Source organism: Myotis daubentonii, chromosome 12 (assembly GCF_963259705.1).
Source record: "Myotis daubentonii chromosome 12, mMyoDau2.1, whole genome shotgun sequence".
Taxonomy (NCBI): domain Eukaryota; kingdom Metazoa; phylum Chordata; class Mammalia; order Chiroptera; family Vespertilionidae; genus Myotis; species Myotis daubentonii.
The window spans coordinates 18,360,093-18,386,218 of NC_081851.1; the positions used below are offsets into that span (position 1 = coordinate 18,360,093).

The 26,126-nt window shown below is 40.0% G+C and overlaps 1 protein-coding gene across 8 annotated transcripts in view; it reads left to right on the forward strand.

The window, feature by feature from the left end:
* The window catches only part of LOC132213024 (testis-specific gene 10 protein), a 127,704-nt gene that overhangs the window by 32,363 nt on the left and 69,215 nt on the right, over window positions 1-26,126 (forward strand). For 7 of the 8 annotated variants that reach the window (XM_059658998.1, XM_059658999.1, XM_059658995.1 and 4 more), the window contains 3 exons: window positions 11,001-11,171; window positions 11,264-11,341; window positions 11,938-12,089. In XM_059658998.1, coding sequence (XP_059514981.1) covers window positions 11,001-11,171; window positions 11,264-11,341; window positions 11,938-12,089 — 401 coding nt within the window. The remainder of the gene's footprint in view (window positions 1-11,000; window positions 11,172-11,263; window positions 11,342-11,937; window positions 12,090-26,126) is intronic. The other variant, XM_059658993.1, reaches the window with a different exon arrangement.

The following is a 26,126-nucleotide window of genomic DNA, read 5'->3' on the forward strand; positions in this document are numbered from 1 at the left end:
TAAAATAAGAAATGAGGAAAATGTTCAATGGGAGGATTGAGTTCAAGGTAAAAATATTTGAATTTGGAGATTAAAAATAGTAACATATCATTTTGATGTGTTATCACTTTAGAAACTTCCATAGAATTTGTTTAATTTCAGAGAGTAAAATCAGTTTATAGTTTATCTCTATTTTTTGCTTAAAATTAATAGCTTTATAACCAAATAGTTTCTCTATTCCACAAATATTGAACCCCATACATTACCAACATAATTTGTTTTAAAAATATTAAATTTAATTAAGAATTACAGCAACTTTATGCTACTCTAAGAGAAAAAAATGATAAGATAGAGACGCTGTTAGTTTGGTTTTTTGAAGTCTTGAAGTTCACCTTAGTGGGTTTTATTATAATTTGAAGTGAAACTTTATCATCTGTTTTTATTTTTTTTATTATTTTTTTAATATATTTTTTATTGATTAAGATATTACATATGTGTCCTTATCCCCACGTTACCCCGGCCCCCTCCGCCCCCCCCCCACTCATGCCCTCACCCCACCGTTGTCCGTGTACATTGGTTAGGCCTATATGCTTGCATATAAGTCCTTTGGTTGATCTTTCCCCCTTCCCTCACCCTCCCCTACCTTCCCTCCAAGGCCCAACAGTCCAATCAATGCCTCTCCATCTCTGGATCAGTCCTTGTTCATCAGTTTATGTTGTTCATTATATTCCACAAATGAGTGAGATCATGTGGTATTTATTCTTCTCTGACTGGCTTATTTCACTTAGCATAATGCTCTCCAGTTCCATCCATGCTGTGGCAAATGGTAAGAGTTCCTTTTTCTTCTTCCTCTTCTTAAAGAATACCTTTCAGCATTTCATATAATGCTGGTTTGGTGGTGATGAACTCCTTTAGCTTTTTCTTATCTGTGAAGCTCTTTATCTGACCTTCTATTCTGAATGATAGCTTTGCTGGATAAACTAATCTTGGTTGTAGGTTCTTGGCATTCATCACTGTGAATATTTCTTGCCACTCTCTTCTGGCCTGCATGGTTTCTGTTGAGAAATCAGCTGACAGTCGTATGGGTACTCCCTTGTAGGTAACTGACTGTCTTTCTCTTGCTGCTTTTAAGATTCTCTCTTTGTCTTTTGCTCTTGGCATTTTAATGATGATGTGTCTTGGTGTGGTCCTCCTTGGATTTCTTTTGTTTGGGGTTCTCTGCGCTTCCTGGACTTGTAAGTCTATTTCTTTCACCAGGTAGGGGAAGTTTTCTGTCATTATTTTTTCAAATAGGTTTTCAATATCTTGCCCTCTCTCTTCTTCTGGTACCCCTATAATTCTGATGTTGGTACGCTTGAAGTTGTCCCAGAGACTCCTTACACTATCTTCATATTTTCGGATTCTTTTTTCTTTTTCGGTTGGGTATTTTTTGTTTCTTCGTATTTCAAAACTTTGACTTGATTCTTGGGATCCTCTTGTCTGCTGTTGGATCTCTGTATATTATTCTTTATTTCAGTCAGTATATGCTTAATTTCTAGTTGGTCTTTTTTCATATCCTCCAGGGTCTCAGTAAATTTACAGGCGGTTTCCATAAAATTCTTGAAAAACCTTATAAATGTGGTTTTGAACTCTATATCCAGTTGTTTGCTTTCCTCCATTTCTGTCATTTGTGACCTGTTTCTTTGTCTCCACATTTTCCACGCTTCCCTGTGTTGGTAGAGTGGTTTTGTGTGCTAGGTGTCCTGTAGGGCCCAGTGGCTCAGCCTCCCCAGTTACCTGAGGTGGACACTCTTGGTGCACCTCCTTGTGGGCTTTGTGCACAGTCTTGTTGTAGTTATGCCTTGATTGTTGTAGGATCACTGGGAGGAATTGACCTCCAAGCCAACTGGCAGTGAGAATCAGCTGTGTCTGCAGTGGGAGAACATCCGTGCTGAAGACACCCTTCTGGGGCAAGACTTGCTTCAGTGGGGCTTTGGTGCTCACTGAATCTGCCCCCCTGAGTGTGTCCCTTATGGATCTGAGGAGTTGTAATCTGGATGGTCCCACTCTGACCACTGGGTACACTGGCTCTTGGATCTAAGGAGGTGCTAATTTAGCCTCTGCCTGAGGTTAGCCAGCAGGAGCTACGAAGAGAACTGCAGATTCTCCTTCCTTTTTTGGAGTTTGGAGGTGCCCAGATGAGGCCAAGCTGTGAAGCAATGCAAGCTGCTGTGGGGCCTTGGGCCTTCTCTTGGAAGTTCTGGGTCTATTGGCCCAGCTGCAACTTGTTAGGTAATTTTCAGGTTGCAAAGGGCCAAGGCATTCATATGCAAAAGCCTCTGCTGCTGCCTGGGTGGGGCGGGGTCTCAGGGAATCAAAGGGCGGAGCAAGCAGCTATGGCTGATCCTCAGCCCTGCCCTAAGAGGCCCCTCGTCTCAGTGTCCCTAGGTAATCGCTGCAAGCACCTCTGAGGGAAAGCCGCCCTCAAGTTCCGAGTTCTGCCTGCTGCCAGACAGTCCAGTTTCTCCCTGTATGAGTCCTGGGTCCCCAGAGACTTCCCAGAACCGGAGTTCAGAGCAGTCAGGAGCTTGTGACTCCCTCCCGATTCACAAAGACAGCTGCGTCCTCAGGTGCCAGCCCCTTTCCGCATGCTCGAGCCTCTGTACCTCTGCACTTTACTTCCGCAGCTCCTCTGAGTCTCAGTGTGCTTTTCTCTTTCCTTCTAGTTGTAGAATTTCCACTCAGCCAGCCTTCCTGTAGTTCTGGATGATGTCTATTTTGTCTTTTCATTGTATTTTTGAAGCTCTTGTGGGAGGCAGCAATTTCCGGTGTTTACCTATGCCGCCATCTTGGTTTCTCTATCATCAGTTTTTAAATAACTACAGTGACTTTGTATACCATGATTACGTGGCCTGTTTGTTTTATTTTATATATGGCAAGGCAGGACTAATTAGGTTAACTGCTTTGCCCAAGAATAGCAGGAATCAGTCCAGATTTTCTGACTCCTATTTGAGCCTGCTCTTTTCCATTTAATTAAGATTCTTATAGATGAATTGGCTGAGGGGGAAATAAGATGTATATGGACATATATCTTAATATCCTATATAATAAAAGAGAAACATGAAGATTAGCCGTCCCTCCGCTACACTCAAGCTATGCCCACCAGCCATGCCCACCAGCCGATTTGAGTGACTATGCAAATTATCCAACAAAGATGGCGGTTAATTTGCATACACAGGTGTTAAGCGCCCCAGGAGGCAATGGCAGCCTGGCGGCCGTGGCTGCAAGCTCCAGGGGCTTTTGCCGGCCCCAGGAAATGAGGCTGTAGCCACGCCCACAGGGTCCCGGGACTTTTGCAGGTCAGGGAGGCGAGGCTGCCCGCACCTAGCCATGCCCACGGACTTCCCGGGCCTTACTGGTGGAGAGTGGGTGGACTTAGCAGAGCAAGAGACCACTGGACATAGAGCAAAGCAAGAGAGAGGGCGGCTTGGAGGGCACAGCTCCCTCTGTCACCCCAGCTTCCTCATCACAGCTGTGAAAACTGACAGCAGGGAGGAGGAAGTCCCACCCTCACAGAATCAGCCAGAATCAGCCATTTGTCAGACAGCTCTCAGTGGCCTGATAGCCAGGACTCTCATTCACCTGCATCTCAGACCTTGACAGTAGGGAGGTGGGACTATGTCTAAAGAACAACTGTTGATACAACATAGCTCTGCAGCCGAAAGATGCCGGCGTTATCAACAAAAAGTGTCTGCAGAGCAGCGTGCATCTGATCTTGAAAGAAGGCGGTGCCTGTGACAGGATGTATCTGAACACCAGCTACTGGAAAAACGTCGCTCTGATGCCGAAAAACACTGGCGTTATCGACAGAAAATGTCTAAAGACCAACGTGCCTTTGAAGTTGAAAGAAGGTGGTGGGGACGACAGAATATGTCGAGAGAACAGTCATCTATAAGTACTACCAATACCGGTAGGAACTGCCTTCTCAGCGAAAATGGAGTACATGAGGATGCAATTCTCAAACATAGTTGTGGTGGAATGACTGTTCGATGTGAATTTTGCCTATCACTCAATTTCTCGGATGAAAAACCATCCGATGGGAAATTTACTTGATGTTGTAGCAAAGGGAAAATCTGTCCAAATGATTTACATTTTCCAGATTACCCGGCATATTTAAAACGATTAATGACAAACGAAGATTCTGACAGTAAACATTTCATGGAAAATATTCGTTCCATAAATAGTTCTTTTGCTTTTGCTTCCATGGGTACAAATATTGCATTGCCATCAGTATATGAGCCATACTGTTTTAGAATACACGGACAAGTTTATCACCATACTGGAACTTTACATCCTTCAGATGGTGTTTCTCGGAAGTTTGCTCAACTCTATATTTTGGATATAGCCGAAGCTACAAGTAAAAGATTAGCAATGCCAGAAAACCAGGGCTGCTCAGAAAGACTCATGATCAATATCAACAACCTCATGCTTGAAATAAGTGAATTAACAAAGTCATATAAGATGCTACATGAGGTAGAAAAGAAAGCCCAATCTGAAGCAGCAGCAAAATGTATTGCTCCCACAGAGGTAACAATGGCGATTAAATATGAGCGTAACAGTGACCCGGGTAGATATAATTCTCCCCATGTAACCGAGGTTGCTGTCATATTCAGAAACGAAGATGGAGAACCTCCTTTTGAAAGGGACTTGCTCATTCATTGTAAACCAGATCCCAATAATCCAAATGCCACTAAAATGAAACAAATCAATATCCTGTTTCCTACATTAGATGCAATGACATATCCTATTCTTTTTCCAAATGGTGAAAAAGGCTGAGGAACAGATATTGCATTAAGACTCAGAGACAACAGTGTAATCGACAATAATACTAGACAAAATGTAAGACACGAGTCACATAAATGCAGTATTATGGATTTCATCTCTCTGTGCAGGACACGTTTAATCCTATTTTAAATCCAGGAAAATTAACTCAATAGTTTATTGGGGATTCATATTAAAAAATGGAGTCCAATCGGATAAATTTCATCAAAGCAAATCAATCTAAATTGAGAATTGAAAAATATAGTGGTTTGATGGATTATCTCAAATCTAGATCTGAAAATGACAATGTGCCGATTGGTAAAGTGATAATACTCCCATCATCTTTTGAGGGTAGTCCCAGAAAAAAGCAGCAGTGATATAGCAATTGTAATGAAGGATGCTATGGCAATTGTAACGAAGTATGGCAAGCCGAATTTATTCAAAACCATGACATGCAACCTCAAATGGGCAGATACTGCAAACAATTTACAATGCTGGCAAAAAGTTGAAAACAGACCTGACTTGGTAGCCAGACTTTTTAATATTAAGTTGAATGCTCTTTTAAATGATATCTGTAAATTCCATTTATTTGGCAAAGTAATAGCTAAAATTCATATCATTGAATTTCAGAAATGCAGACTGCCTCACGCTTATATATTATTGATATTAGATAGTGAGTCCAAATTACATTCCTCTAATTAAGTCCCTTTCAGTGTGCATGAATTTCGTGCACTGGGCTACTAGTATAAAATAAATGCCCAGAGTATATAGTATACTATAGAATCCTTTGGGTTAAATCACAATACTCTTTTCCTTCACTCTAATCTCAATCTTGTTAATTTCTTCTTCTCAGCAGTATCTTAATAAGATTTTAGTAACTTAAAATTTAAAACATTATATTAGCTTTTTAATGGGTGCTACATGATATTCTCTTCTGTAATAGCTTTCTTGTTTTTAGTTTGGACAGTTTAAATAGCAGCTACCACTTCTAAGTGTGGGGGGTGATTTCTGGGCTTTGATTAGAATTCCCTGGTGTCTGAAGTGTGTGTGGGGTGACTACTGGGCTTTGATTAGAATTCCCTGGTTTCTGTGTCTGTATCATGAAACCTGAGTCAGTGTACATACACATGATTACAGAGCCAGGACTGCTAAAGGGCTGGAAAGTCCTTTAATGAGACGTCTGTGTGCATGAGTGTAAGATGTGAGATTATTTTACAGAAGCCTCTGCCTTGAAAATCCTACACTTGTTTACATATAGTATAAGTCAGTGATTTTCAAAATTTTGCCTGTTCCTTTTCTTCAGACAGTTTTATATTGAGATTTCAAGTGTAAATTGGTTAATGAGAAGCTGCTGTGATCCACCCAATTGCCTCATTAAGCCACGGAGTCCCATGGAACATAGTTTAAAAACATTCACAGACACTGTTTTCTGTGTTTGCAATCTTGTTGGGGAGATAAGGTATATTGTCTGAATTGGTGGCTATTTTTTATTATTTTAGCAGAAGTAGTGGGTATTTTTCTTTCTGATGATCAAGGAAATCTTTACAAGACTATGTAGAGTTTGAGCCCTGAGGGCTTTATTAATGGAGTTTCTATAATCTTGAAAGGGATAAGAAGGAACATTTAGATTAAAGAAATGATGATAAAGGCAGGAAAATCACAGGCAAGTGATTCAGTCAAAGACTAGCATCAAAGGTATGTGACAGTGGAGGACAGGGGGCTGACACTTGTGAGGTAGATTGAATTAGAGCAGCAGTCTGCAAATGTTTTTGTGAAGGCCCAGGTAATAAATATCTTGGGCTCTGCTGGCCATGATCTCAGTCATAGCTACTCAGATGTTTTTGTGGTTTGAAAGCATCCACAGATGATATACAAATGAATATGTTTGCTCTGTTACAATATAACTTTATTTATGGACACTGAAATTTCATATTATTTTATCTGTTATGATATATTTTTCTTCTTTTGATTTCTTTAAACCAATGATTCTCAACCTTCCTAATGCCGCGACCCTTTAATACAGTTCCTCATGTTGTAGTGACCCCAATTTCATTGTTACAAATTGAACATAATTAAAGCATAGTGATTAGTCACAAAAACAATATGTAATTATATATGTGTTTTCCGATGGTCTTAGGTGACCCCCGTGAAAGGGTCGTTCGACCCCCAAAGGGGTCGCGACCCACAGGTTGAGAACCACTGCTTTAAACCATTTAAAAATGTAAAAACATTATCAGCTTATATAGATCTACAAAAAAACAGGAGGTTCACTGGATTGGGACTATGAGCCAGTGTAGTTTACCAGCTTCTGGACTATATAGTGGAGCCTGTACACAGGGCATTACAAGGAGTTTATACTTTGCTTTAAAAGCAATGGGTAGTTTTGTTTTAAAGCAGAAGAAATATGACAAGTGCTGGCGAGGATGCGGAGAAAAAGGAACTCTCATGCTCTGCTGGTGGAAATGCAGACTGATGCAGCCACTGTGGAGAACAGTATAGAGTTTCTTCAAAAAACTGAAAAGGGAACTCCCATTTGACCCAGTGATCCCACTTCTAGGAATATATCTCAAGAAACTAGGAACACCAATTAGGAAGGATATATGCACCCCTATGTTCATAGCAGCACTATTTACCATAGCTAAATTGGAAACAGCCTAAGTGCCCATCAACAGATGAGTGGATTAAAAAACTGTGGTACATCTACACAATGGAATACTATGCTGCTGTAAAAAGGAAGGAATTCTTACCATTTGCAACAGCATGGATGGACCTGGAGAGCATTATGCTAAGTGAAATAAGTCAGTCAGAGAAAGATAAATAGCACATGATCGTACCCATTTATGGAATATAATGAACAACATAAACTGATGAACAAAAACAGACCCAGAGACAGAGAAGTCTCGATCAGACCATCAAACCTCAGAGGGAAGGTAGGGGAGGGTGGGGGTAAGGGGGAGAGATCAACCAAAGGACTTGTATGCATGCATATAAGCCTAACCAATGGACACAGACACCAGGGGGGTGAGGGCATGAGCGGGTGGGGGGGGCAATGGGGGGATAAGGACACATAAGTAATACCTTAATCAATAAAGAAAATTTAAAAAAAGAAATATGACTAAAGCCACATTTTTAAAATTTTAACCTGCTAAGAATTCTATATTGTCTCATTTATCTCATACAATCTTTATATATTATCTTTTTTTAAAACAATCTTTATTTTTGAAAGTATTACATATGTCCCCTTTTTCCCCCATTGAACTCTCCCACCCCCTGTCCCCCCACACCCTATTCTCCCCCAGGCCTTCACCACCCTATTGTCTGTGTTTATGGTTATGCATATGGCATATGAGTTCATTGTTTGATCTCTTCCCCCCACCTCATCCTCCCCTGCTTTCCCTCTGAGGTTTGACAGTCTGTTTGATGTTTCTGTGTCTCTGGGTCTATTTTAGTTCATCAGTTTATGTTGTTAATTAGATTCCATATATGAGTGAGATCATGTGATATTTATCTGTCTCTGACTGGCTTATTTCGCTTAGCCTAATGCTCTCATGGTCCATCCATGCTGTTGCAAATGGTAAGAGTTCTTTTTTTTCACAGCTGCATAGTATTCTATTGAATAGATGTACCGCAGTTTTAATCCAGTCATCTGCTGATGGGCACTTATGCTGTTTCTAAATCTTATCTATTGTAAATTGTGCTGCTATGAACATAGGGGTGCATATATTCTTTCTGATGAGTGTTTCTGAAATCTTGGGATATATTCTTAGAAATAGAATGACTGGGTGGAAATGGAAAGTTCCACTTTTAATTTTTGAGGAAACTCAAAACTATTTTCCACAGAAGCTGGACTAGTTTGCATTCCTACCAACAATGCACAAGGATTCCTTTTTTTCCACATCCTTGCCAACACTTATCATTTGTTGATTTAATGATGATAGTCATTCTAACAGGTGTGAGGTGATACCTTATTGTCGTTTTAATTTGCATCTTTCAGTTGATTAGTGACTTTAAGCATTTTTTCATATGCCTTTTGGCCATCTGTATGTCCACTTTGGAGAAGTGTCTATTTAGGTCCTTTGCCCACTTTTTAATTGGATTGTTTGTCTTCTTTTTGTTAAGTTGTATGAGTTCCCTATACATGTTGGAAGTTAACCCCTTATCAGATGTTTCATTAGCAAATATGTTCTCCCATGAAGTGGGCTCTCTTATTATTTTGTTGTTGGTTTATTTTGCAGTATAGAAGCTTTTTATTTTGATGTAGTCCCATTTGTTTATTTTTTCTTTAGTTTTCATTGTCCTAGGAGATGTATCCATATACATATTGCTATGAAATATCTGAGGTTTTGCTGCCAGTGGTTTCTTCTAGGATTTTAATGGTTTCGCAGTTTTAGTTTATTTTTGTGTATGGTGTGAGTTGGTGGTCTAATTTAATTTTTTGCATTATATATTATCATTTAATATAATAATTAGAGGCCTGGTGCATAAAATTTGTGCACTGGTAGGTTCCCTAGGCCTGGCCAGCACTCAGGGCCAATCAGGGCCTTCTGGCTGCCAGCCAGGACCTTCCTTCATTCCGTGCCCCACCCTCCCACCACCCCCCTCCCACCCCCCGGTCCCCTGGTGGTCAGTGCATGTCATAGCAAGCGATCCAACTCTCGGTCTCCCAGCCTAATTCCCAAGGGGACACTTTGCATATTAACCTTTTATATATGTAGATTTCTCCTTCAAAAGAACTGGAGAGAGAAAATCCATGGACTCTTAGAAGGCCATTGTAGTGGTCCATACATGAGGCATTAAGGGACTAAGCTAGGATGCCGTCAAGGAAGACTTGACCAGATTTGATTAGAGCCAAAAGGAGGGAGAATGGAAATGTCTGAAGTTCTATTTTGAATGACTGAAGAAGTGTAGTAATAGAAAAAGAAATAGGGAATTCATTGGTGATTTGATGGAAAAGATGTGTTTTGTTCAGACAGATGGAGTCCATTCTGGTAGGAATCGCCATCAGGCAGTAAGAAATGTGGGATGAATATTTCTATTTAGAAATCATCTGCCTAGAAGTGAGTTTTGGGCTTTCAGAGTAGATGAGGTCTCTGAATGAGAAAGCTGTAAATAGAGGGTTTGGGGAAGTTTTATTGGATTGGAAAGAGAAAGAAGACAGGAAACCAAGGCAGAACAATATTATAAGACCAAGGGAGAGAGAAATATCAAGGAGGGAGTTCAAAACAATGTCAAATGTTGCCAAAGTATCAAAAACAAACCAAGAAAAGGCCATTACATTTGGTGAGGTCATTAGTTGAAATTCTGCAAATAGTGGATGTGGAAGCCAGGTTACAGTGGGGTGAGAAAGTGGGTAGTAAGGAACAGGCCATGGTACAGACACTGAAAACAAAGAAGAGAAAGGGAGAGTCAAAGGTTGGTAAATGGGCACAACAGGATTAAGTGCCAGGTTTTCAAGATATGGGAGCCTTGTGCATGGTTGAAGGCAGGGGAGAAAGAGCCAGTGCAGAGAATGCTACTCGAAGTGAGAGGAAATGATTATAGTTGAGTCAGGGATATCTTAGAAGACACTTCAGGAGATGAGGTCCAGGATTCTGGTGAAGGCTTAGCTATGGAAATTGGGAAGTAACATATTTTCCTCTGAGACTTGGAGACTAGCTGAATAGATAGTGATTACAATAGAGAAGAAGGAAGATACGTGCTTAAACGCCAAAGTAGGATATGAAATCATCTGAAGGCATAGAATAGATTTAGAACCAAGGATCGTTGAACAGCATGTAGAGAGTATATTGGGTTGTCATTAAAGATTGGTGGGCCTTTCTGTCAAGGTAAAGATATCTAGTTCATGACTATGGCATATACATTTATGTAGAAAAAGACTGTAACACTATGATAATATTTATTCTACCTGAATTGTGCTGAATTCATGTTTATATCACAGCATGGATGGAGTATAAATAATTTATCTTGTATTGACTGCCCCCAAATTAATTTTTAAAATTTTTTGGCAAAGATATTATATACCAAATTTCTATTTGTATATACCATTCTTATTTGGGGGGCATCATTTGCATTTATTTGGATAAAGTGACAATTACACAAATATTCTACTCCATAGCTGTTGATAATATGTTTGGATTATAACTGGCTGGATGTAAATAGCTATTTTATGTCTGTTCTAAAGCTTGTTAAACAGGAGACTGTCTTGTGTATTTAAAAAATAGGCGAAGGAAGAAATTGCCCGGCTTCGCCGAGAAATGATGAAAAGCTGTAAGTCTCCTAAATCAACAACTGCACATGCCATCCTCCGGCGGGTGGAGACTGAAAGAGATGTAGCCTTCACTGATTTACGAAGAATGACCACAGAACGAGATAGTCTGAGGGAAAGGCTAAAGGTTTGAGAGAATTTTATCTATGTGAACATTTGTGAAACATGACACAGTGACACTGAAAGTGCTTTGTTTTGTTTTTGTTTTTTTTTAACCAGATCGCTCAAGAGACAGCGTTTAATGAGAAAGCTCACTTGGAACAGAGGATAGAGGAGCTGGAGTGTACAGTTCATAATGTAAAGAAAAGTTACTTTTGCACTTTTGGCCATAAACTGTCAGTGACTTTCCCTTTTCCTTTTTTACTATGTCCAGAGAGGTTCTTTTATTTTTCTATGATAGGGTTTCTAATCCTAAAATACTGAAGGTGATATATATGTTGTAAACTGTTTATTCCCTTTAAAAATGTGAGTATAATATTTTTCATGTTAGGTTGCAAAATGGCTTAAAAAAAAAACATTAGAGATGTGTTCTCAGGGATTTTAGCACAATTTTCATCTCTATTTCATTACAGAGAACATTTCCAGATACAGGGAAACTGAATTATTCTACCTAAAAAGTAGCTAGAGTAGAGAAAATGATGGTGAAATGAAAACTAATGAGGAAAATATATGTAAACTGAATTTAAATGTGTGGTATCACCTTTTATATTAATGAATGATTTGAGATGCTATATTTGAGATATTATGACTATATGAACAGAATTAATGGAATTTGACTTTCTGTTACCAAATTTAATTGTATGCATTTATAAATTCATCTGTACTATGTTTTTATAATGAGTAAAAAATGCAGTAGAGAGGGGACCAGTAATCTTGTCATTCTACTTGTGTAGCTTGATGATGAACGTATGGAGCAAATGTCAAATATGACTTTGATGAAGGAGACCATAACCACTGTGGAGAAAGAAATGAAATCACTAGCAAGAAAGGCAATGGATACTGAAAGTGAACTTGGCAGGCAAAAAGCAGAGAATAATTCTTTGAGGTAAACTAAACTGCCTTTGAACAACGAATGGTTTATTATTAATGACTCTGCTTTTTGTAGTATATTTTATAATGGTAATTAAGTTATTTGTTGACTTTAATTTTGGGAAGGATTGTTACGGAGCAGTTGTAGAAGCCTCAGCACACATTAAATGACTTCCCCAAGATCAAGCGCCGATTGGTAATGCCACACCTAACCAGGACTCAAACATAGTAATCTCAGTCTCACATAAGGAGAAAGCCTGAATGTTTAACTAAAACAGCTTTTACAAAGCCATTCTGGGCACAGTGCATTTTTCACTTTAGCATTTGATTACTAATTTACCTTTATAACTCAAATTATGTTCTGGGGTCTGAACAGTGTAAGAACACACACAGCACAGATTTTAGAGCAGCTTAGAATATAAGAAAAAGTCATAGCAGAGAAATAGGAACATGTAATGGAACTTATTAACTGAATGTGAACCACACTGCTGAGCCCATCCTACATATGGTGCAGTAGCAGAAGACATTCCAGTAAAGCAGCCTGCAGGCAATAAGTAGAAGGGAATCAGTTTTTGAGGACCTCTGTGCTAGTAGGTTTTTGTTTTGTTTTTTACTTTTGGTACCTATTGATGTGAAAAATAGACGTTGTAGAGATTCAGTAAGGTTGAATTTCAGGGGATCTATTTGAAAAAATAATAGTTCATGTGAGTGTGAAACAAATTACTAAGTTACAGATAATACTTGATTCGCATGAGCTCCCAGAGTCTTCTCTTTGATCTTTCCACCCAGAATATATTGGGTCTGTGATGCCTATATTGGAATCAGTTGTCAGGATAGATAATCACTCAAATTCTTCCCTTTACCTTTTCTTTAATTTCCTGCATAAAAAGACATTGGCAATCTCAGGTAAAATAAAAATAATAATCAAGCCCAGCCGGTGTGGCTCATTAATTGAGTGTCAATCCAGGAACCAAGATGTCCCAGGTTCGATTCCAGTCAGTGTACATGCCCGAGTTATGGAATTGATCTGCAGTAGAGGGCATGCAGGAGGCAGCCAATCGATAATGTTCTTCTCTCATCGATGTTGCTATTCCTCTGTCTTTTTCTCCCTCTAAAAATCAATGAAAACTTATTTTAAAAAATGATAATAAAATAAAACAGCATCAACAAAGAAAACCTTGGGAAATAGAGAAAAGTGTAAAGAAAATTTAAATCACCCATGATTCCATAACCCAGGTAAGACTTTTAGTAATCTACATCTGTTTCTAACCAGATATATTTTTACCTGTGTGTACATAACCTTTCGATATAATTGACCTCGTATATTAAGTTATATATTTAAAGAATTTCACTCAATTGTAGACCATAAGCATTTTCCCAGGTCATTAGAAGTTCTTTGAAAACATTTTAGTAGATTTTTAAAATACTAGAGGCCTGGAGCATGGGGTCCCTCAGCATGGCCTGCGGGGATTGGGCTGCAGCAGGTGGTCGGGGAGGAGCCAAGCCCAGGCCAGGCGCCATGCTGCCCCCCGTTACCCAGCCCCGCTGTGCCTGCTGCTGGCTCATGCCCAGTTAGTCCCTATCGGGAGAGGCTCAGCAGCGTTCGCCAGCCATGAGCCTGGCGTCTGGTGCCTGTCAGTGAGCTGAGCAATGCTCCGCTGTGGAAGCGCTGACCACCATGGAGCAGCTTCTGAATTAAGCATCTGCCCTCTTGTAGTCATAGCGACCGGTCGCTGGTCGCTTAGGCTTTTATATATATGAATAGATTCTAACAGGTAGATGTATAATTGGAGATTTTTTTGGTGTACATTTGTTTTACTGATATTGAAATTTCATCAGATTTGACATCTTTATGTACCTATAAAATGATCCCACAATCAGGATAGTAGCCCTAGTCAGTACTCCCAAAAGTTTCGTTATACCCTTCTATAACCTCCCCCTACCTTGATAATCCCTAGGCAACCACTGAGTTGCTGTCCATCATAGGAACTTGTTTGTATTTTTTAAAATGTTATATAAATGGAATCACAGAGTATACATTCTTTTGTCAGGTTACTTTTACACACAATAACTATTCTGATATTTATCCATGTCATCACATAAAATAAAGAGCTAATTTCTGTTTGTCACAGAATAGTGTTCCATTGTATGGATATACCACATAGACATTTTCGTTGATTGCTGTTTGGGGCTAAACAAATAAAATTGTTTTGAATGTTCTTCTGTGAGTCTTTGTATGGACAAATGCTTTTATTTCTCTTGGATAAATACTGAAGAGTAGGTAGAGTGATTAACTCATGTGATGGATATTTGTTTAACTTTGGAAGAATCTGTAAACTTTTTTCCAAAGTGGTTGCACTATTTTATTTTACATTTGTGCCACCAGTGTATCAGTGTTCCAGTTGTTCCATATCCTCACCAACACTTGGTGTGCGGAATCTAATGTTAGCTATTCTAATAGGTATGTATTATGGTTAATTTGTTTTCCTAATGACTAATGATGTCATGCATCTGTTCATGTGCTTATGGGATATATATATATATATATATATATATATATACTTTCTTTCCTTAGTATCTGTTTAAATCTTTTGCAAACTTTTATTGAGTTATTTATATCATTAGTAAGTCGTGAAAGATTTTTGGTCCTTTGTCAGGTATGTGTTTTGCAAATATTTTTCCCAGTCTATGGCTTGTCTTTTTATTTTCTTAACAGTGTCTTTTAAGGAGTATATGTTCTTGATTAAATAAAATTTATTGATTTTCAGAAATTCATATCTAGCTTTCTGTGTTCTTTTAAAGAAATCATTAAGCCTAAAGTAACTGAGATTTTCTCCCATGTTTTCTTGTAGCAGTTTTGTAGTTTTAGTTCTTACATTTACATTTACATCTGTGATCCATTTCAAGTTACTTTTTGTGTATAGTACTAGATATACATAGATCAAAGTTTACTTTTTTGCATATGGATATTTACTTGAAAAACTATCCTTTCTACATGGAATTGTTTTCCACCTTTGTAGAAAGTCAGTTGTCCATATATGTGTAGGTTTGTTTCTTACTTGTCTATTTTGTTTGATGAACATATTTATATATCTTGATGCCAAATACAACACTCCTGATTACTCTGTTTTAAGTCTTCAAATTAGGTAATGCTAGTCCTCCAACTTTGTTCTTTCTCAAAGTTCTTTTAGCTATTGTAGTTACTTGGCATTGTAACTTTAGAATTAGCTTCATACATATAAAAACAGCCTGCTTTGGAATTTGATTGAAATTGGGGAAATGACATCTAAAGAATATCAAGTGTTTCCACTCATGAACACAGCATCTCTTTTCTTTTCCTTAGATCTTTAATTTCCAGTAGGTCAGTGGTCGGCAAACTCATTAGTCAATAGAGCCAAATATCAACAGTACTTCTTCAAAATAGACTCTCCCAGGCTGAAAACCGACTTCTGGGCATGGGCCACGAAGTTTTAATCGCGCTGTACGCGCGCCTGCATGCGGTATTTTGTGGAAGGGGCCAAAGAGCCGCATGTTTGCCGACCACGGCCATAGGTTATCTTATTATTTTTAGTGTACAAGTCTTAAGCTTTTTTGGGTCATATTTTTCCCTAAGTATTTCCTATTTTTTTATGCTGTTGTAAATGGAATTTAAAATTTCACTTTCTGATTGTCTATTTTTTAATATGAAAATACAATTGTTTTTAAAATAAACGTTGTATTTTAGAACACTTTTAGATTTACAAAAAATTGTGAGGATACTAGAGTTACTATATTCCTCATACCTGCAGCTCTCCGTTGTAATTCACTGTGATTATCCTTGTCTTCTGGTAGTGTGCTGGTTAGGAGAGGGGGAGGGAACATATTCCACAGTCATATACTTACTAGTAAATCTCAGTCTTTTAGTGTATCTTTATCTCTGGGTCTGTTATTACCTGTGTTTTCCAATGGTATAACTTTGATAATTTTTTAATCTACTTATGTGAAACCGGGAGGCTAGAGGTAGTAAAGTAGGAGGGATGTCCTTCCCCAGCTGGGATAAGCTCTGGTAAAGTCTTTTCACTTGAAGAATAAGCCTTATTATGGGGAAGGCTCTGGGCATATTTTACATTCATTCCTCTTTCTCTGTCAGAGGCACAAGGGATGCTTTTTCGGATCTTCATTGTGAGAACCAAATGGGGTTCCTGGATGTAAACACGCTGAAGTATGTGGCCCCTAGGATCTTCTCACTCTCATGTTATTGCACACTCAGCTTCTAGTAATGCATGATCACTATCATTTAAATGTTTTAATCATTTATGATTTAAGAGGCTTCTGCTCCAGGTGAGCATACCTCAGTTGTGACTCTGGATTTGCCTTTCTTCTTATATTCTAGGGTGCCAACACACTCTGCACCTCACTATCCTGATGTTTTCAGAAAAAGTCTTTGATTTTCAGTTTAGTCATCTTTTTCTTCTAACAATGGGAATGATGTCTTCTAAGCTCTGTACATATCAGGGCTGTAACCAGAAGTTTTACAATTTACTTTTATATTAGAGGCCTAGTGCACGAAATTTTTGCCCTCAGGGGGGTCGCTTAGCCTGGCCTGTGTCCTCTCACAGTCCGGGAGCCCTCAGGTGATGTCCGACTGATGGCTTAGGCCCGCTCTCCACAGGGAGCAAGCCTGAGCCGGCTGTTTGACATCCTTAGGGCTGCCTCAGAGGCAGGAGAGGCTCCCACCACCACCACTGTGCTCGCCAGCTGTGAGCCCAGCTTTGGTTGAGTGGTGCTCCCCCTGTGGGAGCGCACTGACCACCACGGGACAGCTCCTGGGTTGAGTGTCTGCCCCCTGGTAGTCAGTGCACATCATAGCAACTGGTTGTCCCACTGTTTGGTCGATTTGCATATTAGCCTTTTATTATATAGAATATTTATCTGGTATTCTACACCCTTGCTAAATTTACATGTTAGTTGTAGTGACCCTTTTGTAGATTCTGTTTAGTTTTCTACATAGTCAATTGGTCATCTGCAAATAAAGACAGTTTTACTTGTTCAATCTGCATGTCTTTTGTCCTTTTTCTTCCCTATTTCACTGGCTAGAACATCAAGTACATTGTTGAATAGAAATAAAGTGGACTTTCTTGAGTATTTTCACATCTAAGGGGAAAGCATTCAGACTCTCAGTAGTTAGTGTGGTGTTAGCTATACATCTTTCATAGATGACTTCTATCAGGTTAAAGAAGTTTTGTTCTATTCCTAAATTAATGATTTTTTTGTTTATTTTGTGTGTGTGTGTGTGTGTGTGTGTTTTCAGGAATGAATGTCCTTTGTCAAATCAGTTAGGGTATGTTATAATTTTTATAGATTTGTGGTCTCAGTTAACTAATATTTTGTTTAAGATATTTACACCTATTTTTATAATTGAAATTGGCCCACAATTTGCCTTATTGGGGTTTTTAAAAATTAGCATTTGGTATCAAATAATGTAAACCTTATGATAATCTTTCCAATTCATTTTGTTTTCTTTCAATACCTGGAACAATCTATATAATATTTGAGTATTAGTACTTAGCAGTGAAGCCATTTGAGTCTGAACTTTCTCTTTGAGGAAGATTTTATTTATTTAATGGATAAAGGAACAATTATACATTTCTTTTTATCCCATTCACTATGTGTTTTTTGATGCATGTGTCCATCTTCTCAAAATTAGAAAACATTTTCAGAATAATGTTGTTTACCATATCCTTTCAACATTCCAATATCACAGAATCTGTAGTGTTTTCCTTTTTCCAGTAAGGGTTTTTGGGGTTTTTTTTTGAGTTTTGCAGAAATGATTTTTTTCCCCGCTTTTTTCTTTATTGATTAAGGTATTACATATATGTCCTTCCCCCTCTCCCTTCCATTACCCCTTCACCCCCCCATTCATGCCTTCACTGCACTGGTGTCTGTGTCCATTGGTTAGGCTTATATGCATGCATACAAGTCCTTTAGTTGATCTCTCCTTCTTACCTCTGCCCTCCCCTACCTTCCTTCTGAGGTTTGATGGTCTGATCAATGCTTCTCTGTCTCTGGATCTATTTTTGTTTGTCAGTTCATGTTGTTCATTATATTTCACAAATGAATGAGATCATGTGGTACTTTTCTTTCATTGACTGGTTTATTTCGCTTAGCATAATGCTCTCCAGTTCCATCCATGATACTGAAAATGGTAAGAATTCCTTCTTTTTTACCACATTCATTGTGTAGATGTACCACAGTTTTTTAGTCTACTCATCTGCCGAGGGGCACTTAGGCTGTTTCCAGATCTTAGCTATGGTAAATTGTGCCACTATGAACAGAGCGGTGCATATATCCTTTCTGACTGGCGTTTCTAGTTTCCTGGGATATATTCCTAGAAGTAGGATCACTGGGTCAAATGGGAGTTCCATTTTCAGTTTTTTGAGGAAGCTCCATACTGTTCTCCACAGTGGCTGCACCTCCAGTCTGTTTTTTTAAGTAGGCTTTTCAGTGGACTAATGTTTTGCTTTGGTGATCTCCTTATTGTTTGTTTTATTATTTCATTAACTTTTTGTTTTTTATTATTTCTATTTTCATTATATCTATTTTTTTTCTAATTTCTTCAGATGAATGCTTACATTATTACTTTTCGGGCATTCTTTTTTCTCATATACATATTTAAGGCCCTAAAATTCCCTCAATATACTTCTTTGAATGTATCCTACATATCTTATATACTTCTTTCTTTATAAAGTATTTTCTAATTTCCATTATGACTTCTTATTTGGTTCATTGGTTATTTATATGTGGGATTTTAAATATTTTAAAAAGTAACAAATTTTTATCTTTTTGTGGTCGATTTCTTGCTTAATTACATTGTTTTTCAGAACACATTGTTAGATTTCTGATTTCTGTAATTTGTTGTCCTCTTCTTTTATGGTCAATTTTTTGGTAATGATCTGTGTATACTTTAGAAATTATAAATTAGGAAATAGTCCGGTATAATGTTTTATATTTATCCCTTAGTTCAGATTTTTAATCATGTTATTTAAATATTCTATATTTATACTAAATTTTGTGGCTTGTTTACAGGAATTTCATGGAAAGAGTTGTCTAAACTTTTGGTTCCAATGTCTCACTTTTTGTTTGCACTTAGACCTACTGTAATCTGCCTTTCTCCCCACCATTCTATCAAAACTGTTTTAAAAGGAAAATTTACTTTCATGTTGCTCAATGCAGTGGACAATCCTCGATCTTCATTTTCTTTGACCTCACTGCAACATTTGATCAGTTGTGCTGATTTAAAAACTTTCTTCATTTGGCTTCTGACATATCATGCTCATTTGATTTTTTGTTTTTATTTCTTTGGCTGTCCTATATCAGTCTCTTCTGCTATTTCCTCCTCCTGTCCACAACCTCCAAATCTTAGAGTGTCCCTGAATGTAGTTTTTGAGAGGAGTTCTTCTCTCCTCTTTTGTATCTATACTCATCCCTCAGTGATCTCATCCAGCCTCATGTATTTATTCTTGATTCTCAAAATATATCTTTATAGCCGAGAATTCTCTGTGGACTTCAAATTTGTATGTCCAACTATCTCCATTTCATCTTCACTATGATATTTAATAGACATTTCAAACTTAACATTTCTGCTCTCTACTATCCTTTTCCCTCTAGTGCATGAAAATCTGCTGTCTTTCAGTCTTCCCATCTCAGTAAATAGAAACTCCATTCATATAATACTTGGCCCGAAACCTGTATTTTTATACACTCATATCCAATCCAATTGATTATCTTCAAAATGTATCCAAAGCTGAGTATTTCTACCACCTCTATTGTAGTCTTATTGATATAAAGGATATTTCAGTAGGTAGAAAATTTGAAAGGTTTGGGGTTATTTTCATTTTAACATTTTGAAAATACCCTTTCATTATCTTCTGACTTTCATTATTTTTGCTGAGAAGTCAGCTGTAAATTTATTTTTAAGATCAATAACTTATATTTTATAATGCACCCACATTTATCATAGGTTTCCTATTTATATATACAAAAAACAAGAATTACAGAGAGCCTACTTAGGAGCTGTATAATCCAACTACATTCAATATAGTTAATATACTGTTGTTCCTGTTCTCCATTTTTTCATTTGATAAGAAAATTATAAGTTTGATTCCATGCATAAATTCTAATGGTTAGAAGTTGAGTCCTGACATAGTTCAACACATATCTAGATTTCAGTATCTCTAAATTGAGTATTCCAGGCCAAATCAGCCAAAAAGAAATGCATCCATTGCTTTTCACAGCTTTTCACTTCATTGCTGATAAAGAACAAAATCCCTAGGGTTTCAAAACCAATACTCATTATTTGTGTTTGTATACTGCTTAAATAAACATTCTTCCTAAACAGTGCTGTTTTATAAGAAAAAGCTGTAAAAATAATGTTATAGTGCATTTGAAGTGATTCTTCAGTTGGATTATAGTTAAATTTCACTACATTTTCAAAATTTTATTAAATTGTTTTAAAATCCACATATATTGATTTTAGAGAGAGAGGAAGGGGGAAAAAGAGAGGGAGAGAAATACTGATTAATTGATCAGTTGCCTCCCGTACGTGCCCAGACAAGGGATCAAACCTGCAACCTAAGTACATACCCTGACCAGGGATTTAATCCACAACCTAACTATGTGCCCTGACCAAAATTAAACCTGCAAACCTTTGGTGTACACAATGCTCCGACCAACTGAGCCAACTGGTCAGGGCAACTTTTTCTTATTGTTGATTTATTATGCTATCCTGCAGGCAGTGATTTTTTTCTCAGATGCATGCTGGATTAGGTGACTAGGTAGGCTCCTGTAACAGTCCATTGTAGTGTACAGGCTATTGGTCTCCATTGTCCAGAACAGCTCTCCACCAAGAGCCAAATAAGCTTCTGTGGTAGCACCAATGTAACTCTTTATTGCCTTGCTTCCATGACCCAGGGACACAGTGCTGGCTCTGCTGATAGGTTCTTGGTCAGCCAGAGTGCTGCCTACTTAGCTCTCTGCTGCCATAGGAAAATTGGTTATTTTCCTATTTCTTACAGTATTTTAATCTCCCCATTTTTATACCTATTATTTGGGGATATATATTATTTAGATATTAGCATAGTTTTCTTGTTTATTTTTTACAAATTTATTAATGTATAATTGATATACGATATGTAACTTAACTGCCTATGTTGAAAAGGTACAATTTAATAAACTTTGACATATGTATACTATTATACCCATCAAATTATCCCTAGAATCAGTATAATGTAATTATATATATGTTTCCTTTGTAATCAAATGTTTCCTTTGTAATCCTTTCCTTATGCAGCCTCCACCTGCCACCATTACTCAGGCAGCCACTGATCTGCTTCCTGTCTTTTTTTATTATCTTGGGTTTTCTAGAATTTTATCTAAATGGAATTGTATACTATCTACTCTTCTGTTGATCTACTTTCATAGAGCAAATTACCTTCAGATTGGAAGGCAGCTATGCTCACCACTATACCAGCAACGCCGCACCTACCTTCAGATTGATTAATTCATGTTGTTATGTGTTTTAGTAGCTGATTCATTTTTTGAGTCATATTGCATTATATTGATTCTAGAGGCCAGTGCACAAATTCATGCACCAGTGGGGTCCCTCAGTTTGGCCTGTGGGATCGGGCCGAAACTGGCTCTCCGACATCCTGTGAGGGGTCCCGGATTGCAAGAAGGTTGCAGAGATGGAGGAAGTTGGCCAGTTGGGGAGGAACCCTGGGAGGGCTCCAGGGTATGTTTGGCCCATTTCGCTCAGTCCCCATTGGCAGGACCCTGGCAGCAAGGTAACCTATTGGCCAGAGCATCAGCCCCCTGGTGGTCAGTGCACATGATAATGAGCAGTTGAGTGGCCTCAGCATATCATTAGCATATTACACTTCCATTGGTTGAATGGATGACTGGACGACTGGGCACTTAGCATATTACACTTTTATTATATAGGATACCAAATGGACATTTGATTTATTTTCAGGTTTTGGCTATAACAAATAGAACTGCAAATATAAGTCTCTTTGTATTTATATGCTTTCATTTCTTATGGGTAAATACCCAGGATTTGAACTGCTGAGTCATATGCTGGATCTATTTTAACTTTTGAAGGAATTAAAAACTGTTTTCGCCCTAGCTGGTTTGGCTCAGTGGATAGAGCGTCGGCCTATGGACTGAGAGGTCCCAGGTTTGATTCCGGTCAAGGGCATGTACCTTGATTGCGGGCACATCCCCAGTGGGAGGTGTGCAGGAGGCAGCTGATCGATGTTTCTCTCTCATAGATGTTTCTAACTCTCTATCCCTCTCCCTGCCTTTCTGTAAAAAAATCAATAAAATAAAAAAAAACTGTTTTCAAAAATGGTTTTGCCATTTTATATTCCCACCAGCAATGCATTTTTAATTTTAGTGATACTAGAATTAGAGTGGGTGTTTAGTATTATATTTTGGTTTTAATTTGCTTTTTTCTAGTAATCAGTAATGTTGAGCATGCATTCATTTACTTCTTTGCCACCTAATTTTATGAAGTATCTGTTCAAATATTGTCCATTATTAATGGGGTTATTTTTTTATCATTAACTTATAAAAGTCCTTTATATGTTCTAATTACAAATTCTTTGTCAGATACATTGAAAATATATGCTTCCAGTGTATACTTTTGATGAACAAAGGTTTTTAATTTTGGTGAGGTACAATTTATTGAAATTACCATGCTTTTCATGTTCTATTTAAGAATTCTTTGCCATACCTAAGGTCACTAAAATTTTTTGCTGTTTTGTTCTAAAAGTTCTATAGTTTTAACTTTTGCATTTAGGTCTATGAACCTTTTCTGAAGTAATTTTCATGTAAGGCAAGCATATCAAACTCACAACTGGCAGGCTGCATACCTTGTCATGTGGCCCACTGGCCACGAGTTTGACATGGTTGGTGTAAGGTATGAGATTAAAAGTATTGTTTTTATGTATGGACTAGTGGCCCAGTGCACAAAATTCGTGCACATTAAAAGGGGATTAATTAGAGGAAATATTTTAATATTGCTATTTGCCCTTTATAATAGAAATGTCAGAGATGAAAGCAAATTAGTAAAATGTATATGAAAATCTTGCTCCTGTCAGACTCTGGGGTGCACCATGGAACCCAGAGTTAAGTCCCTGCCCACCCATGTGCACCTCAAAATCACATGAGACTCAGACCTGGCCACCACCCTCCATTGGGCTACATCCAGACCCGGCCAGTCCCACACTTGTCAAGCCCAGCTGGGCAGGGGGTGCAGCCTCAGGTGCCCTGGCCTGGTGCTGGGGCAGGGAGCACAGCCTGAGGTTCCCCAGCCTGGGCTGGGCTGGGGGCACGACTTGAGGTCCCCCGTCAAGCCCCGCCGGGTGGGGAACACGGCCTGAGGTCCCCTGTCAAGCCCTGCTGGGTGGGGGACATGGCCTGAGGTCCCCCATCAAGCCCCTTTGGACAGGGGGGCGTGGCCTGAGGTCCCCCAGTCCAGGGTGAGGGGAGCAGCCTGAGGTACTCCAGGCCAGCATTGGGGTGGTGGGGTGCACCTCAAGCCCTGCCAGGTGCGGGGGGTGGCATGGCCTCAGTTCCCCCGGCCTGGCACCAGAGTGGAGGGTATGGCCTCAGGTCCCCTGGTCCAGTGCTGGGGCAGGGGGCGAGGCCTGAGGTCCTCTGGCCTGGCACCAGGGTGGGGGCGTGGCCTGAGGTCCCCTGTCAAGTCCCACGGGGGCGCAGGGAGGGCGCAGCCTCAGGTCCCTGCTGATTGCTCGTTAAGGCTCATTATGGGAACTTGGCCTCTGCTGTGGCTGCAGCCATCTTGTGTTACAGAAACCTCTGCCTCTGCTGTGGGAGACGTCATCTTTGTGGCGGAGTGATGGTCAATTTGGGAATCCTCTTTATTGGATAGGATCTAATTTAACAAAAGACAAGCATGCAAACTGACCGTACCTTCACTACACCTTAAGCCACGCCCACCAGCCAATCAGAGCGACTATATGCAAATTAACCCAACCAAGATGGCGGCTGGCAGCCACGGAGCTGGAGCGAGCAGGAGGCTTGGTTGCTCCAGTGATGGAGGAAGCCAAGCTTCCCGCCTGCCGTGGCCCAGCTCTGAGCTCCACTCAAGGCAACAAGGTTTCAATTATAGAAGATAAATAAACACCAGAATTAAACAAAAAGGAAAAAAAAAAAGGCCTGGAGCTTCTGCCGGGGTGGGGGGAGGGCCTTGGCCAGCCTGAAAATGGCCCTCAGCCCCTCACCCAGACTGGCCAGGCAACCCAGTGGGGACCCCCCCCACCCTAAAGGGGGTGTGGCCAGCCTGCAAACAGCCATCAGCCCCTCACCCAGGCTGGCCAGGCACCCCAGTGGGGACCCCCACCCTGAAGGGGGTGTGACAAGCCTGCAGACACCCATCAGCCCCTCACCCAGGCTGGCCAGGCACCCAAGCGGGACCCTCACCCTGATCCAGGACACCCTTCAGAGCAAACCAGCCGGCCCCCACCCATGCACCAGGCCTCTATCCTATATAATAAAAGGGTAATATGCAAATTGACCCTAACAGCAGAAAGACTGGGAATGACTGGTCACTGTGACACACACTGACCACCAGGGGGCAGATGCTCAATGCAGGAGCTGCCCCCTGGTGGTCAGTGCACTCCCAAAGAGGGAGCTCTGCTCAGCCACAAACCAGGCTGATGGCTGTCAGTACAGTGGTGGTGGTGGGAGCCTCTCCTGCCTCCTCAGCAGCGCTAAGGATGTCAGACTGCAGCTTAGGCCTGCTCCCCGCTGGCAAGTGGACATCCCCTGGGGGCTCCCGGGCTGCCAGTGGGATGTCTGATTGCCAGCTTAGGCCCAATCCCCTGGGGAGCGGGCCTAAGCCAGCAGGTGGTCATTCCCCAAGGGGTCCCAGACTGCAAGAGGGCACAGGCCCGGCTGAGGGACCCCCCACTGAGTGTACAAGTTTTTGTGCACTGGGCCTCTAGTAATCTAATAAAGAGGGAATATGCTAATTGACCCTCACACCATTGCAAAGATGGCAGCGCTCACAGCCAATAAGGAGGGAATATGCTAATTGACTGCCCCACCCTCAAGGATGGCGATGCCCACACCCAATTAGGCGGGGATATGCTAATTGACTGCCATGCCCTCAAAGATGGTGGTGCCCACAGCCACAACGTGGCCAGCCGGGGAGGGCAGTTGTGGGTGATCAGGCCAGCAGGGGAGGGCAGTTGGGGGCAACCAGGCCTGCAGGGGAGGGCAAGTTAGGGGAGACCAGGCTTGTAGGGGATGGTAATTAGGGGTGACTGGGTCAGCAGGGGAGGGCAGTTAGGGGTGCCTGGGCCAGCAGGGGAGCAGTTAGGCATAGATCAGCTAGCAGGGGAGTGGTTAGGGGGTGATCAGGCTAGCAGGCAGAAGCGGTTAGGGGCAGTCAGGCAGGCAGGCAGGCAAGCAGTTGGGAGCCAGCAGTCCCGGATTGTGAGAGGGATGTCTGACTGCCAGTTTAGGCCAGGGATTGGGTCTAAACCGGCAGTCGGACATCCCCCAAGGGGTCCCAGATTGGAGATTGGAGAGGGTGCAGGCTGGGCTAAGGGACACAACCCTCCCCCCCGCCCCCCCAGTGCACGAATTTCGTGCACCGGGCCTCTAGTTATATAGGATAGCCATTGCTTCTTATTTGTTAAGATTATCCCATTAACCCATTGAATTGCCTTGGTACCTGAAAATTTAATTGACCATATATGTGTGAATCTGTTTCTGAGCTGTTCTATTCCATTGATATATTTTTCCATGTTTATGTTAGTATCACTTTGCCTTGATAATTGAAGCTTCATAAGAAGTCTTGAAATCAGATATTATGTCCTCGAACTTTATTCCATTTTAAAGTTGTTTGAGCTGCTTGTAGGTACTGCACATTTCCATATAAATTTTGGAATCATCTTTATTAGAATCATTTATCTACAAAATGTTGTTGGGATTTTGATTAAGTTGAATCTATATGTCAGTTTTGGAAAAATTGTTGGTGAATATA